We start from the raw sequence: 16,152 nt of genomic DNA, 5'->3' as shown, positions 1-16,152 counted from the left end.
TCATAATTCCCCCATAACCACTCTTTACCTTGATTTGACCACCTCTGAAGATATTAAAATCCCTTTGAATAAATATGAGTCAAATTTGACCCAGAACACCCTCTATGATGAGTTTACATTATTAATTTCTAATTGACATTGTGGGTGTATTAGATGTGCTGTTGTGTGTACCTTTGTATTTTGTATTTTGTATGGTGTGTTCTGTGTGTTTTTTGCTTTGTACTGTTTGTTGTTGTGCTGTTGTATGTTTTGATTGTGGGGGACTGCAGATGCATATTATCTTTGAGCTAACTCTGGTGCAGTGCATCTTTAGTGTTTAAAACTGCACACTGTCCCAATCAATAAATCAAATCAAATATTTATACCAGCTGCACAAAAATAAATAATTTTGAGGATTTCCATTTTTGTATATTCTGGACCAATTTAGGAAAAGTCATCAAATTTGAGGCTTAAAGAATATCATTTAGGGTGTTTTTATTGCTTTCAAATATCAAAATGGGTCAAATTTGACCCAAATAGTATGTAAGGGTTAATTTACCCACAGTAATTCATCTGTGTTTGTTATGATATATGAGGGTGCATCATAAGCTGATTTGATTATGACGGGAAGCCAGACATCCAATCTAAAACATATCAGGCTATAGCATCATCTAATCTAATTCATCTATTTTATTATTTGAAATCTGGAACATATTTAAAAAAAAACAATATCAAAAATATCTGCATGCTGAACTCAAGCTTTCAGAATATTTAAGACTTAACAACATTTGAAGACTGACGGGACCTTGCTGGTTGAAATGTTAAATCTGCAGTTTGACTTCACTGTGGGAACATACTGTATGTTTCTATTCAAAGCTTTCTTTACATCCACTCAGCTGGATGATTGTGCACACTACATATCTAAAACTCAAAGAAGGACTTCTTCTTCTTGTCTTAATTTGGCATTGAGGTGATTGTTTACATAATCTCAGGGAACTATATTATATTATATAACTATATTTATTGTTTTCCACAAGCTTCCATTCAGAAAAGAAATCAGCATAATGATGTGGTTCTAAAATGCATGTATAATCACAGAAAACTGCCAATGTTTGTCTTTGTAAGCTCATTAACAAGAACATCAAAAGGCTATCCAGCTTTCTCTGTCTACTCCTCTCTCTGTGACCAAAACGATTCTCCTCTGGCTCACACAGATTCCCGCTACAAACAAAATCCTGCACACATCATAGCAAAGTGTGGTAATTAGGTGAAACCTGCTAACTACTAAGGTATTATAAGGCATACAAATATAAACACATGATGACTATTTTCATTAGAACCTGATACTGTATGTTAAATGAAACGCCCCAAAAAGCAGAAGGGTCAGTATGATGCAATTGAATGAATGCATGCATGCCACAGATTTTTGTTCATTTGTTGTTGTTTTGTTGTCATCCTCCCAGAGATCACTTAATATGTCAGAGTGGATAATACTCATCTTCTTTTTCTGTGTATTCTCTGTAGATGAAGTCTGTAAGGGCTCTCTCCTTTTTGTCTGCTTTCATTAAGGCATAAAATGTGGATGATGTCATAGATTCACATTGCTGAATTTTTAATAATTTGCTGTTCAAAGGGTCTGCTAGCTCAGCAGAAGTTCACCTGTGGCAGGGAATTAAAAATGGACGGATTTCAGAGGAGGAAATTACCAGTAGGTATGTTAAAGGGGAGTTCTACTGAATTCTACTCTACACAACAGTGTGTGTTTACAGGTGCTGCGGAAAACTACTGCATATGTGAAAAAGTAGTATAAATCCTTTTGTGTGTCCAGAGGGAGCTGTGTGAAATCTTATAAATTACCTCAAGTGATATCATATGAGTCAGCGTCAGTTGGGGATGAAGACTACAAGTTTGAAAATGAAAAAAATCTGGAGGTGTGGTGTTGGAAAGAAGTGAAATTACTAGACGTTTGTAGCCCGCTGCCTACCTCTGCCTGAGGCTTGGCATGGCAGGGTTGAACAATTAATAGTTTTTACAATGAAATTGCAATTTTTCAGAACAAATTTCAAATCTCAAGAGCCATGAGTTAAATTACATTATTAATCATCATTAATCATTAATGTTTTAAAAGGATGTAAGAGGCTTAAAATAATCATATGAGGTTGCTAAACTACAATACAAAACTCTGCAGTGTGGTTAGTATGCTCTCTGTGTGCTGATGAATGCTAAGATTGTAAAGCCCTGGTAAACTGAGGAATTACCAGTACTCACATGGTCAGTTCAGTATGATAAATACTACTAGAGTCATGACACTTCCTGCAGATGTTTCAAAGTAAAGCAATGGTAGGGATTATGTCCATTGAGAGGCTGGAATAGCTTTTAGTCTATAACATCCCTACAGGAAGTTCTGGGTTTCAATGATAGCTTAACAGTGATCAAAAAACAGCAAAATGGAAGTGAGTTGAAATAATTTGTGAATAAAACCAGTGTTAGAGAAGAGTGAGTGAGAGCAGCAGACTGGTGGGTATGACATGACTCTCGTGTTGGACTGTTGGATTTAGTGCAGCCACATATAGTTCCCTTGGTTCCTCTCTAACATTGACAATATTTGGCTCATAATGTGTCCGTAATGCATCACACTGCAGACTTTCCCCCTCTTGGCTTAAACATATATAATCAGTATGCTTCCTGCAGCTTTAAGTGGGAGTCTCTATCTTTCTCATTACAATAACTCTTCAATGTTAAATGCAGAGAATCCAAACTGACCTGCCCTGATTGATGGCTGCTGGGTCGGCACCTGAGCAGATATCCTCCATGACGTAGGGGTTCTGCTCACAGCTGATGTTGAGCGTGGTGTAGTTAGGTTTACACACGGTGAGAAAGTAGGGTGTTGGGTAGCCTGTCATCAGTTGAAGGATGTCAGTGATGAGGGCCGTGGCACAAAGACCGAATGCATGAACGCCTGAGGACACAGAAAGATGAAGCAAATGGTTCATAGACACCACTGATATTACTGCTGGGTGTACTGTACAACTCACAAATACACACAAAAGCCATGTACATGCACATGAGAAGAAGTATTCACCCACTGACAGCATTCATACCTACTGTCTTTTTCTAAGACATACATGTGTTCATATTTAAAACACATTTTGTCTGAGAGAAGCTGCAAGACTGTCTGTCATTCTTATGTTGGTAAATGAATCATCAAAAAAAGTTGGGAAACAAAAATCAGTCCCTGGAGTGTTACCATACTTTCAGTGTATAAAAAAAATAACAAACTCATTGTACCAACAAAGCGGACGGCTCTGCGTATGAAGGAGTTGAAGTTGCAGCCAGCAGCGTTGATATTGGCCTCGGCCCCGGCACCGCTCTTCCTTCGAGACAGACAGCAGAACAGGATGGCCTCTCCAATCATTATCTGTCAACACACAGTACCACACCTGTTACATGTGTTTGCATACGGCAGTAGGAAGACAAGGACGTTCCATTGTGTCCCCTCACTTTTTAAAATCCTAGATTCTTCAACCATCTTTTAGTTTCATAGTTTTTATTCCTGGTTATTCTCCTCTGGGTCACAAAGTGCAGCCTCCAACGTGCACTGTTTGCAGAGCAATTTACTATTCTTTTTAAACCTATAATTAAGTGAGAAGTCACCCTAAGTGTTTCTCCATCATGCCTGGACACAAATGTCTACAGTAAAATTTGAGCCTCTGAGCTTTGTACCCCGCAGGGATCGGCTGTTTTGATGTGGACGGTGTTCCACAGCTCAGCCTATCTATGCCCCTCTGAATGCTAGTTTAAGCCAAGAGCACACGCCAAGACGGCTACTTCCTGTGTCATACACTAATACACACAAATACACACTCCTCTAGAAGTGACATGTGGGGTGGCAGTGGGATACCTGGCTGTCTGCGCTAATTCTCTGAGATCATAGACCTCTGCAGAAAGAGGAGGATGGTGAGGAAGAGGTATACAGGGTTGGACAGAGGAGAGGGAGATAGAGAGAAAGAGAGAAAGAGAGAGAGGAAAGAAGAGAGGGGAGAGAAAAACAATGGATCAATGATGGACAGTGAGAGGGATTAACAGTACTTAGAGGAGGGCCTCCAGAGATCTGCATAATACTGAAACTGACACACTATACTTATGAGACTCAATAAACCAGGGTTTATCTCGGAAATTTATAGCATATTTTTCTCTTATAAAGGAAGAAACAGCTGTTTTCTCTACAAAAATGAAAAAAAAAATATGATCATACAATATAAAAAAAACACTATACATATATCAGTTTTATGCCTGAATGTTACAATCTACTGAAGTATTAATAAGCTATTATCAGGTTGAGCATTGTCAAGTAACTGAGACAATGTGAAGTGAAAAGCAACTAGTGTGTAGAGTTTGCTGCCTGCTCTCAGTGCTGCCTTCAGTTTGTTCTCATCTGTTCTGTTTATTAATTAACTCCAACAAAGGTTCATTAGCAGCTTATTTATTAGTCTGATGATGTCTGATTGCTGTGTACAGACACTGACTCTGTTTCAGATGAATTTAAATGGATGTTGAATACAGATTTAGGACCATGCTGGTGTCACATCTTGTAAATACATGGACACAAACCTAATGCAATACATCAGCCCAATGAAATTCTACCTTTATGAATCTTATAATGTAGACTTTGTTGACACTCTGAGGTGTTACATTGATCAGTTCAGCAAATTATGATAAATAATCAAACGATAGATTCAGAGATTGACAACTGACTGACTGACGTGTTGCTGTGAAATATTTCATGAAGCAGTGTCTCCATGGCCAGACCAGCTGACCATGAACTGCAACAGCCCGTTTGTTGCATCTCTCCCTCACCTGTTTCCTGTCATCTCTGTACTGGTGCTATTCACTAAAGGCATAAAATGCCTTTTTTAAATTTCACAAATATAAGTATTCATTTTCTGCTCAGTGATCAGTGTTGGTTAATAATAACAGCAGCACTGCAATTTGCATATTTTATGGATGAATTAATCTAACCATGACTCAGTATATTGGTCTAACTCTCATTTTTTCAGTCAATTTTTTTTTCTCTGACCTCATTAAAACCCAATGTGACACAAAGTACTGAAGTGGTAACCCTTCCCATCTTGTACATTTGATGAAGGTCATAAAATACAGAAATGAACACAAAGCATTGTTACACCAAATAAGGATATATTGCATGTTTTACACGTTATATAGGATGCCAAAGATTCATTCAAAGACAAAGAAATGAACAATATATAGTCTTACACCTTCCCATCAGATGCCCTAAGACTGTCCTGTCTTCCCAGTCACCTGCCATCAACAGCCATTCTCACATGCAGCCCCATCTGTCTCTGTATATACACCTGCACACACATGTTCTCTGCCAGATCCATTTGCCTTTGTGTTCCAGCCTACCTGTATCCAAACCTAAACCTGGACCTGAAGCAGACTTCTGAAAACATATCATCATTTCAAAATCATGTTAATAAACAATTCTCATAAAATGAGGGAAAGTCATGACTGATGATAAAACATTGGGCCTCATGCAAGAACATTTTCATATTCTTCTCCTAAACCTTTCTTACTTTTTTCTCTGAGGTTTGTTTGTGTGAATATTCCAAGTCAGATTTAACAAACTGTCTGAACTGCACAAACTGCTGAATCAAGTAGAAATGTAGCACGGAACTGTGACCTTTTTCACTTAACAGCTTTTTAAAAATCCTCTGCAGCAGCTCCACCAACACAGCCTCCATCTCTTCACTCATCACAAAACTGCTACTGAGTCTCATCCCTAGCACCAGCCCTGCCAGGGTTTTCAGATGATTTTTCCAGAGGAACATGAATTGAATTAGAATAACTGTAACAATTGTCTGACCCCCCTGCTGAAAGAACTCATTTTCCCATAAGCCTTGAGGGTGTGCAGCAGCTCTAACACAAAGTGACAGTCAAAGCACTTGAGTGTTCAGCAGCCTGCGAGAGGCATCCTGACGGAGCCTCAGGTCCTCTTCTGCTCCACTAGTTGCTGTGAGAAGGATCTCTGTGCTATCAGCTGATATGAGGAGTCTGAATCTATTGATGTCTGAGGGTACAAAAAATTAAAATCCTGTCTGGCTGATAACAGACGGAGCTGTGTGAGATGTGCATGGCTTTGATCGATCGGTAGAGAGCTGAGTTTTCCCACATCATCTGGTGAGACAGCTCTGCTGCACATCTCTATCTTGCCTTCAGACCGGCTTCTGGGAAGACACTGTGGTTTTTAGTCTTTTGTGTCTCTGTCAAAAGTCAGTATGCATCTTAGCACAGAATCAACTGCTCAGTGGTAATGGGTTTAGAGTCCCTGTGAGCTGAGGAGAGCCAGAGTTGGGGGTTTTTTTGTTTTTTTTTTACTTTAAGGCATTTTGGAGCTGCATGCAGGAAGATGCTGAGGAGAGAATTTGATTTGGGTGGGAAAGAGTTCAGTGCTGATGTTCTCTAAATATCATCTATGAGCTGGGAGGGTCATGGTTAGTGTTAGGTTTGGGGATTTAGCAGCACTATCAGACACTAACAAAATCAGGGAGTGTTCATGCCACTGACCTAGTAATCATACCATGTAATCATCATGTCCAAAGTTCCATTCCGACTAAGGGCCTAAATTACTGAAGATAGCGGGGACACGTCCCCCTCACTCAAAAACCTATTTTTGTCTTGCCACCTTTAAAGCTTCTGTTTGAGTTACTCACTAAAATCTCTCTGAACAGTATTCTCTGCAGCAGTGATCCTGCTGAGGAAACTCTGAGTTTATGAAAATAAAACAAACAGTTACTTCTGTCCATCAGTTTTTTGCATGCACTCACAGCAGTATTGTGAGCAGCAGCATGTGGTTTTGCCCCTCAGGCCACACAGCTTCTATATGGCCTGAGAGGCAAAAGCTCTGCAATTAGAGCTTCAGTTAACATACATGATCTCTTTTACAAGGGATACCTGCTCAAATGGCAGCATTAAATAGGTGCTACATAGTTACATGAAAACATCATTAATTTACAACATTTATATCAAATGCAACAAAACAAGACCTGAGAGACACTAAAGAGATAAAACAACTACTTAAAACAATTAGATTTTAATGTGATGCTTGAATGTCTGATATAAAGCAGTGTTCCCAGAAGTTTCTTTTTTAAAAATTCCAGCCCAGAGTGCATAAAACTGTACAAAAATGTAGTTTCATGTATATAAGTTCAGAGCAGACTGATCTGATAGCTGTTAGAAACAGGGAAAAGAAAACCTTTTGCATAAAGATGCTAAAATTAAACACCAATCAAAGCTAAAGCAACAAAGGACAGTGTTTCTCGGATAAGAAATTATTTTTGGGAGACCAAGAGTCTTGAATGCTTAATATTTTATGATTTGATTGACTTTAGCTAGGAGAGGGCAGTACCGGTTATGTTAAGGGAGGGTTCAAGGCGGGAGAGAAGAATGCTGTGACTGATGTTGACAGCTGCAGTGAGGTTGAGTAGGATGAGAATGCTGAGGTGACCAGAGTCTGATGAGAGGAGGAGGTTGTTGGTGACTTTGAGGAGGGCTGTTTCAGTGCTGTGCTGTGAGCAGAAACTGGATTGAAACTGTTTGAACAGGTCGTTGGAAATGAAGTGGGCTTTAAGTTGGTAGGCAACGAAACGTTCCAGTATTTTTGACAGAAAGGGGAGACTGGAGATGGACCGGAAATTGCTCAGGATATCAGGGTTGAGTCCAGGATTTTTGAGGATGGGGGTGACAGTTTGAGTGTTCAGGGAACTGAACCAGAACTAAAGGAGGAGTAAATGATTTCTTTGATGAGTGAGGAGATAGCTGGGAGGTAGTCCTTAACAAGATTGGATGGGATCCATAACACAAGTCGAGCTTCTCGTTCCTGCCATTAAGTTGGACAACTCTATTGGAGACACGGGAGAACTGAGACAGGGGCTGAGTGGTGTGTGTGTTGGGGTGGGGGGGGGTGCATAATGAATGCACAAAGGAATTAATTAGTAATCAATGCGTCCCTCAAAAGAGCGCCAAGGATCGTATTTCTTCCAAAACATGCCTTCTAGACTATAAGAAGTTTTACAACTCTTTATCTGGTGCTCTTCTTCTGCCGTTTTGGCTTGTTGATGGCTGTTGCTTCTTCTGTTTTCTCTTGGACTAACCAGCCTACTGGCCTGTGTTGCGTTTTAGGCGTTGTCTTTTTTCATTTTTCCCTGAGAGATACGATCTCCAGAAAGGAATTCTCAACTAAAAAGAAAGACTACAAAGAAGCCTATGCCCCAAGTCAAGCCATACCATTTGACATTTTAATAATCTATTATTTTTGTAGCTGTGTAGCTAAACTTTTTAAAGACGTTTCCAAGGGCTTTCCTGATTGGTCTAGAGCTCCATGCATCCAACTCTGCAGCCTGCCACTGAATTCACTGAGAATGGGACACCTCCCTGCTGTGTGTGTCCACTACACAGCCTCAACTAGTCTGAGATTGGATTCATCCTACTGAGAAGCAGTGAACTAAAGCTGTTTCATTGAACCTACTGCAATGGTTCTCATCTGGCTGTTACTCAGGCAACCTGAGGATAACCGAGTCTTCTTCGCCTTGCTTGCCACTTTCCAGGAATCTTGCCTCATTATCAGCCCTACATCATCACGGAAACAGTAGGATGACCATCTGTCATGCTTCTGTCTCAGAGCTGATGCAAAGAGCTATCCAAAATTTAATTTTATTGGCTTTACTTAGAGTTAATTGCCCTTCATTGCGCTTTTGGCTTGTTTTTGATAACATCCATTCATTCATTCATTCTAGTTGTATATATGCACAGATGGGTGACAAATGAAAGGAAAAACTGGTACAGGTCTGAATGCTTGACCCCTACAGTGAGGGGATCTGGTGGCTCTGTTATGCTGTGGGGGGCATTTTGCTGGCATGGTTTAGGTCCACTTGTCCCCTTAGAGGGAAGGATCACTGCAAATCAATACAAAGTTGTTCTGAGTCATCACCTTTATCCTATGATGAAACATTTCTATCCTGATAGGAGTGGTCTCTTCCAGGATGACAACGCCCCAATTCACAGGTCATGAGGGGTCACTGAATGGTTTGATGAGTATGAAAATGATGTGAATCATATGCTATGACCTACACAGTCACCACATCTCAACCCAACTGAACACCTATGGGAGATTTTGGAATGACGTGTTAGACAGCACTCTCCACCACCATCATCAAAACACCAAATGAGGGAATATCTTTTTGAAGAATGGTGTGCCTTGGCATTGATTCTACAAGTCACTGAACTCTTCTAGAGGATGAACTCCCTGTGAATTGGGGTGATTTGTAGTGATCCTTCCCTCTAAGGGGACAAGTGGACCCAAACCATGGCAGCAAAATGCCCCCCAAAGCATAACAGAGTCACCAGATCCCCTCACTGTAGGGGTCAATCATTCACACCTGTACCAGTTTTTCCTTTGAATTGTCATCCGTCTGTATATATGCTTAGTGTTCCCATTCATCCCTATCCCTTGGTAGTTCATTAAATATCTTTATTTATAGCGAAGTCATTGTATCTGTGTTTTCCTTTATATTAGAAGATGGAGGTCCCTGTATTCAGAATTTATGCCTTTCAGATATAAAACTGATTGATTTGATTTAATTATTTTTCTCCTAATTAATTATTTAATTAATTGTTTACTTAATCAGGAGATGATGCCCCTATTACCTTTATGAGTGCTTCATATTAATTTCAAGTGTAGTATTATTCCTATTCCTTCCACTATCCAAAACAAACAACAAAATTGATTTCTCAGGATCGAAAGAGAAATAATTAAAACTGATGGTCATGAGATTAACCTATTGTATTGTTGAATTATCAAGAAAACTGTTGAGGATATCATTAAAAGAAAATCTTAACATGGGAATTGACAGTGAGGAAAATATTTCCGGACAGTGGGTCACTGATTCTCCAGTGGCACTGATGCTCACATAGTCTTATAGCACCACGGTCGGGTTAATATCGGAATCAATGGAAGGCTGGAGCAGTTGCTCTGAGCATCTAATATTGCCACACATGGGGCAATATTGGAGTTGAAAGCCTGGTGTGTCACAATACAGACACCAAAGGGTACCTTGTGTATCTGCATGAGACTCAGGGGCGTGACAAAGCATCAGCATTTGACAACCTGGGAATGAGAACAGGTTGGCCTGCCTCCATTGTTTAGCTAAGCTCCTTACAACTTCAATAACAACACTTTGCTTTCATCAAGGATTCAGCTAAGACTGCCACTTTGCCCTTGCACCTTCACCAGTGTGACCAGTCAGTGGACAGTTGGGAGGTGGGCTGAAGCGTTTGATTGGCTACAGTGAAACAAAACCTATATGGCTATGGCTTATCAACAAAAATATGTTCTTTGTATCTGTTAAACTATCTCAAACATATACATGTGTAATATTTAATAAGAGTTAATTTACTGAACAATACCAGGAAGCTACAGAATGATATAAAAACCTCAAAAAAAACAAAAAATAACGGACCCAAACCATGATCTTTCCTTAAACCAACCAAGTGGTTTTTATGCCTAAACCTAACCAGACCTTAACCACGGCGTTGTCACATCATAAACATCGTTATTTTTCTAACAATATCTACAATTATCCTGCTGATTACTGCTGATATGGGTGCCAGATTAGAAAATGCTCCTTTGTGTCGTTCTGAAGTCAAATGGTCAAACAATGTATTTGGTCGTTTAATGTCGACCTGTTGCTTTCTTTGATTAACAGTCATTACTTTTAATGTGAGCACTTTGAGCTGCACTTCTAACTGGTTTGCATTATTTTGACTAATTAGTTGTAAATATGTTTACTTTTTGTTCAGCATGTATCTCAGTCTTGCCACAGTGCAAGAGCCAGGCTGTGACAACAAATACGACCACGGCTATCTGCATGGTGGTGACTGTAAACAAAAAGTGTGCACAGAATGAGAAATGAAAAGAGACTGTTGATGGAGAGTCAGTAAAGCAGTATAGAGTCTGAGCTGAGCTGTTACTCTTTGCTGTCAGAAACAGTCATCAGGGAGATAAAGCATTTAAATCTTTGCCTGTTTGTCAGCACTAAATGTAGTTGAGCTAGTGATTTTCTACAAAAAGGAGCTTACTGTGAACATGCCCTGAAGCTTGAATAAGGAAATCATTGCAGAGGAGCTGCTGTAGTCCACATGGAACATGCCTAAAGTCTGTACACAGAGATAAACTGAGCGCTCTGTGAGGAAGACTCTGATTTGATGAAGACTGTAGAGGATGATGTGGCTGGATTCATCACAGCCATCAGTAAAACATCAGTGTCTCTGCTTCCTACATGATGTCAGTCAAAAATATGATAAAGGAAAAGTGTGTAATGTCTCAGCAGCATTAGTCAGAGGAGCAGAGTGCTGTCGACACAGCTGCAGAGATGACACGTCAGTCAGAGGGAGAAAAGGAACATCAGCATGTGTCATATTATGGGGTTTTGCGTCTCAGAGAGTCACAGGATTTGAGTAATAGAGGCAGGAAAAACAATGAGGAGAGCATTATGACTCATCAATATGATTGTTTACTATCTCTCTGATGAGATGGAGCCCTGTGTGTGTGGTTATCATTCAAGTGCATCACCTAATTCAAAGCATAGCTCCACCCAACGTCCGCATGACTAAGGGTGCAGGTGTTCAGGCCTTTAAGAGATTTAAATAATGGAAGCTAAAACTAGAACACTGAACCCTATCAACCCTGTCACATGACGATACCTTTAGCAATCCTTTTTTTTTTACATCTTTATTTACCACAGATATGTATTCCTAAGAATGGATCTCAACACTCAGATGAATTAAACAGAATCTTCAATTGTGATGTTCTACATTAGATGAAATGTTTGGTACCAAATATAATAAAAGAAAAATCATGTGTCAAGATACTTTGGCTACTGACATCCCTGTTTGGCCACAAAGTGGATGAGTCCCAGTTGGGACTAGACTCCCTGACGTCCGACAAAACAGACAGGTGATGTATTGCTCTGCCCAAAACCTGCGCCAATAAAGATGGAAAATGCCACAAAGTTGATTGGTTTATCATCTGAAGCATCTCCACCTGTAAACATTTTACACTATACACTACAAATACAGAGAACTGCAGTTTCCAGATCATACAGCTCAACAGAAATGCTGACTTATTTTTTTTATTGAAATTGACCGATAAATATTCTGATTTTAAAAAGCAAACTGCCATACAGCCCAGCCCTAGTTCCATAAGCATCATATCCCAAATATAACTACCAATAAACAGAACTGAAATATTGATTTCTTCATTTGTTTGATTTTGAACAGTCCCCAGTGCTTATGTGACTTTAAAAGATACCATAGATACACAGCTGCAATAATAAAACACATCTATTGGTCTGGAAATAAGTAAACTGAATTAAAAGACTACATTCCTCGAGTCATTGTTTGAGGGAAATAAAACATAAAATCTCAGATAACAACTATTTTCCTTCTCTGGCGTACTGTCAAATCTACCTGTTTCTACCTGACCATGACATGAAAGGTCTTAACTGAAACTCCTCCTCTTGTGTTTATCCCTTAAACTCCTTCTCTATGAAACCACTGTAACAATGAGTGTTACAAAGGAACCCTTGGGTTAGTGTGAAAATTAGCTCCAGGAAAACACCTTTTCATGCAATTAAGCATTTGGAATGCACTGATATATGTGTGTGTGTGTGTGTGTGTGTGTGTGTGTGTGTGTGTGTGTGTGTGTGTATGTGTGTGTGTGCGCATGCTAGATGGCATGCCTGGCTGGTCACTATAAATGTGCATGCAGAGCTAGCCTGTCTGGCCTCAGGAGGGCAGGATAATATAGATCAACAGTGAGTGAGCTGGGCTGGCCTGGAGGGGCCTGTCCTGTTGACCCACTGCTCAACTCAGACCTTGTATATCTCTGTGAGGATGTGTTTGTGTGTGTTGTGGGGAATATTAGAAGCCCAGGGCTTTTTTTTTACTCTGTGTGTATGTATTTCTGTGCAAGCATCAGTGTGTTTAAACTGGTCACCGAAACTTGTGCTACTTTGAATTACGGTACTATAGAAGGTCTCCCTGCACATAAATGAGACTATAATTATAAAGACCAAAGAACAGAAATATAAAGCATTTCAGGTGGGAAGATAGTTAAGCTGAGTATTCACATTACAGCCGTGTTATCATCAGCACAGGGGGCTTCAGGGGTGCAGCACCACAGCAATCCCGCCCAAGTATGAACAAGAGGAATGATTACAGCAAGAAAAACATGTTTGAGTGTTTATTTGGGCTCCTGACTGTTTTAAGACAGACTTAAAAAATTGTGAACCCATCCTTTAATGTGATTACTCAGCTATATATGTCAGCTTGTGATATTTTGTTACACATATAAGACCCTGATTATGAGATGACTCTCCTTTTCTAACAGCTGTTTTCAGAAAAAAAGTCTTTTTAAAGATTAAGACTTTATCAGACTAGTCCTGCGGGGAAAGTTTTTTGTGAGATACTATAGGTCCAAGGAGAACATATTATTCTTATTTGAAACTCTTCCTCTCATGAAACTGAAACATGAAATACATTTTTGCGCAAATTGAAAAAGAAAGGGTGGATGGAAACCCTGATGTATCATGTATATTTGTGGTGTATCAAAGGAAATGATCATTTTTGAGGAAAAACAATATAGATTAACCATTTCTGTTCCTTCCTGTTCACAGTTGATGCTTAGATGTTTAGACAATAATACTGTAAGTCTCATCATGTAAAAGTCCTCTACAACTGACTGTCAGTTTTCTGTCTTGTTTTTCATTCGTACCGTGATGGCGGGTCCAGCGAAGGCCAGGCTGAGCAGCATCAGCAGGGGAATGACCTCGTGGTTGGGATCGATGTAGGGCAGACTCAGGCTGCGGTCATGGCAGTTAAAACCAGACTTCACCGGCTTGAACACATCCGTCCACTCCAGGAAGTACAGGCTGACCACGGACGATACCAGGATCGGCAGCTATCGATGGACGCAGACAGACAGACAGAAAAATTCATGAGGCAGGTCAGAGTCATAAACAGCTGAGACAGGAGGAGCTTTTATCACAATGCCAATGAATGAATAAATAAACAGGGAGTGAATGCTGCAAATGTCTCCATAACCCTACGGTTCAATGACCATGCTAATTTGAAAATAGTTTTCATGACCTGAGGGGAGTGAAGGAAGCATGTGGAATTAATTGCTCTTCTGAACATGAAGTGCTCACACTGATCTCAGCTCACATCTAGTGTACAAATTCTTCTCATCCCAACAAAATGAGACACAGCAAGCTCATGTTCATTATAGCCAGCTTGAGGTCTTAAAATCATAAACATAAAATACAAGTTCAATCCAAGCCGTGAAATAAAGTCAGAGTAATAAAACTGGTGTTGATCCTTCAGTGGAGCGAATTAAAGTGCTTCACTGGTCTATGGAAGATAGCCAGGGATCAACTCTGCAGAGGGCCTGCCTGGTTATGTAAATTTCTGCTTTGGACATGCTGAATGGCTGGCTGCAACGATTTCACCACTGACCTGTCACAGTGTTACACATGAGTACTGTGAGTTAGTGGCATTTTACTAGTGGGCGTCCTCTCCTATGAAGAGCAATGGGAGAGCAGAGCTGTGAAGATGAAAAAGACAGGCTGCACAAACTGTTTTTCACCAGAAACACCATCAAAAACTGTTGGGTGTGTTCCATAAGCACAGAGTTTGCCCTGGGCCATAGAACAGATGCATGTCCAAAGGAGGTCACAAGGAACGGAGGAAAAACAGGGGTTAAAGAGACTACGCAAGCAGAAAAATGAAAAATCTGTCTAATGAGGCGACCCGCATCTCAACAGCAGCCGTTGTGGCCACGAGTGTCATTACAAGATGACGGTACGATGAATTTCTCTCTACTTGCCAAGATTCTGTTGACCTTTACATACATTATTATAATGTTTTATAGATATAAATTATTTATAAATATATTTTCTCTTATGACCTGCATCACTGCTGCTTTTGTATTTGTGTGCATCTGTTGTGTGAGACAAGCATCTTAAAAAGAGTGAAGAAGAAAACATTGTTGGTTCTTCATGTTTGCATGAGCTTCTGTTCATTTATATTTCTTTTCTGAAGCATCAATTAATATTTTCTTTTTGGAAGCAAGACGTTTTCACTCTTTTGAGTTGGAATGACATTCGTTATTGAACGTCTATCTGCTCTCACGTGTGTCTGTATTGCAGAAACACAATTCAATAACCTTCCCTGAAAAAACTACAGTATGAACTATATAATGAGGAGACACATGGATTGAAATGGCACAACTGAATCCAGTAAATGAGACTTACAAGTCAATAAAATCAGGTAATAACACTCACATTTCTTCTAGGGGAAAATATGAACACCTAAAATTGCTTTAAGATGTTTCTCATTGAGACATAACAAGAAAGAGATGAAAACTCCAGTATATACCATTCCATTTCATATGCCAGTATGCTGCAGTTTTGTTGTGCCGGAATTCCTTCGCAAATGTTTTCTAACAACCCCCCCCAGCTCTGTGGTGTCCCATTAAAGAGGACCACAGAGACGTGAGGTGCATGTGTGTAGGCAGAGAGCTGATGTGTAATTGAAGGCGGTAACGTGTCCACAGAGGACTGCAGTGAGATGCGTCAGTGGGAGTTGAATGTGGCCTGGAGCATCATTGGCTTTATCATGCAGCTTAATACCCCCGATTCAGTACACAGTGGCGGGCGTGCTGCTCGCTCAGCTAATGTTAAGTAGAGCAGCGTGATGGAAGAGGGCCCCGCTAGGAGCCCCAACACGGGGATCTCTTCGAGTCAACACACTCCTGCTGGGAGCTGAGCCATAAAGCTAATACACATACTTATACACGACCGCACAGAGGGCCTCTGTTTGCAGACTTCCCTCCTTTTGTCTGTCTCCTGTTTCTGCCAAAGTTTGCTCACTTTACACACAATTCTGTTTTGTCCTTCCTTCCTTTCTGTCTCATGTCCTGCATTTCTTTCGAACCAATCAGCTTCTTCAACATTAGTTGTAACATAAAGGTGATTAGGATATTTAGAGAGAGGGACAGTAAGAAGACATGTGGAAGCAAGGCAAGACTTGAGAGAGTGA

At 40.1% G+C, this 16,152-nt stretch overlaps 1 protein-coding gene across 1 annotated transcript in view; it reads right to left on the bottom strand.

Moving 5' to 3' along the window:
* Window positions 1-16,152, bottom strand: part of LOC122972423 (2-lysophosphatidate phosphatase PLPPR4) — a 53,089-nt gene that overhangs the window by 11,155 nt on the left and 25,782 nt on the right. Inside the window, exons 3-5 of the mRNA XM_044339521.1 lie at window positions 13,829-14,014; window positions 3,268-3,397; window positions 2,743-2,938 (exon numbers count right to left, since the gene is read on the bottom strand). Of these exons, the coding sequence (XP_044195456.1) occupies window positions 2,743-2,938; window positions 3,268-3,397; window positions 13,829-14,014 (512 nt within the window). The remainder of the gene's footprint in view (window positions 1-2,742; window positions 2,939-3,267; window positions 3,398-13,828; window positions 14,015-16,152) is intronic.

The sequence above is a fragment of the Thunnus albacares genome, chromosome 21, assembly GCF_914725855.1.
Source record: "Thunnus albacares chromosome 21, fThuAlb1.1, whole genome shotgun sequence".
NCBI lineage: Eukaryota > Metazoa > Chordata > Actinopteri > Scombriformes > Scombridae > Thunnus > Thunnus albacares.
Note: the sequence above shows the minus strand (reverse complement) of the source record. Positions and strands in the feature narration are given on the sequence as shown.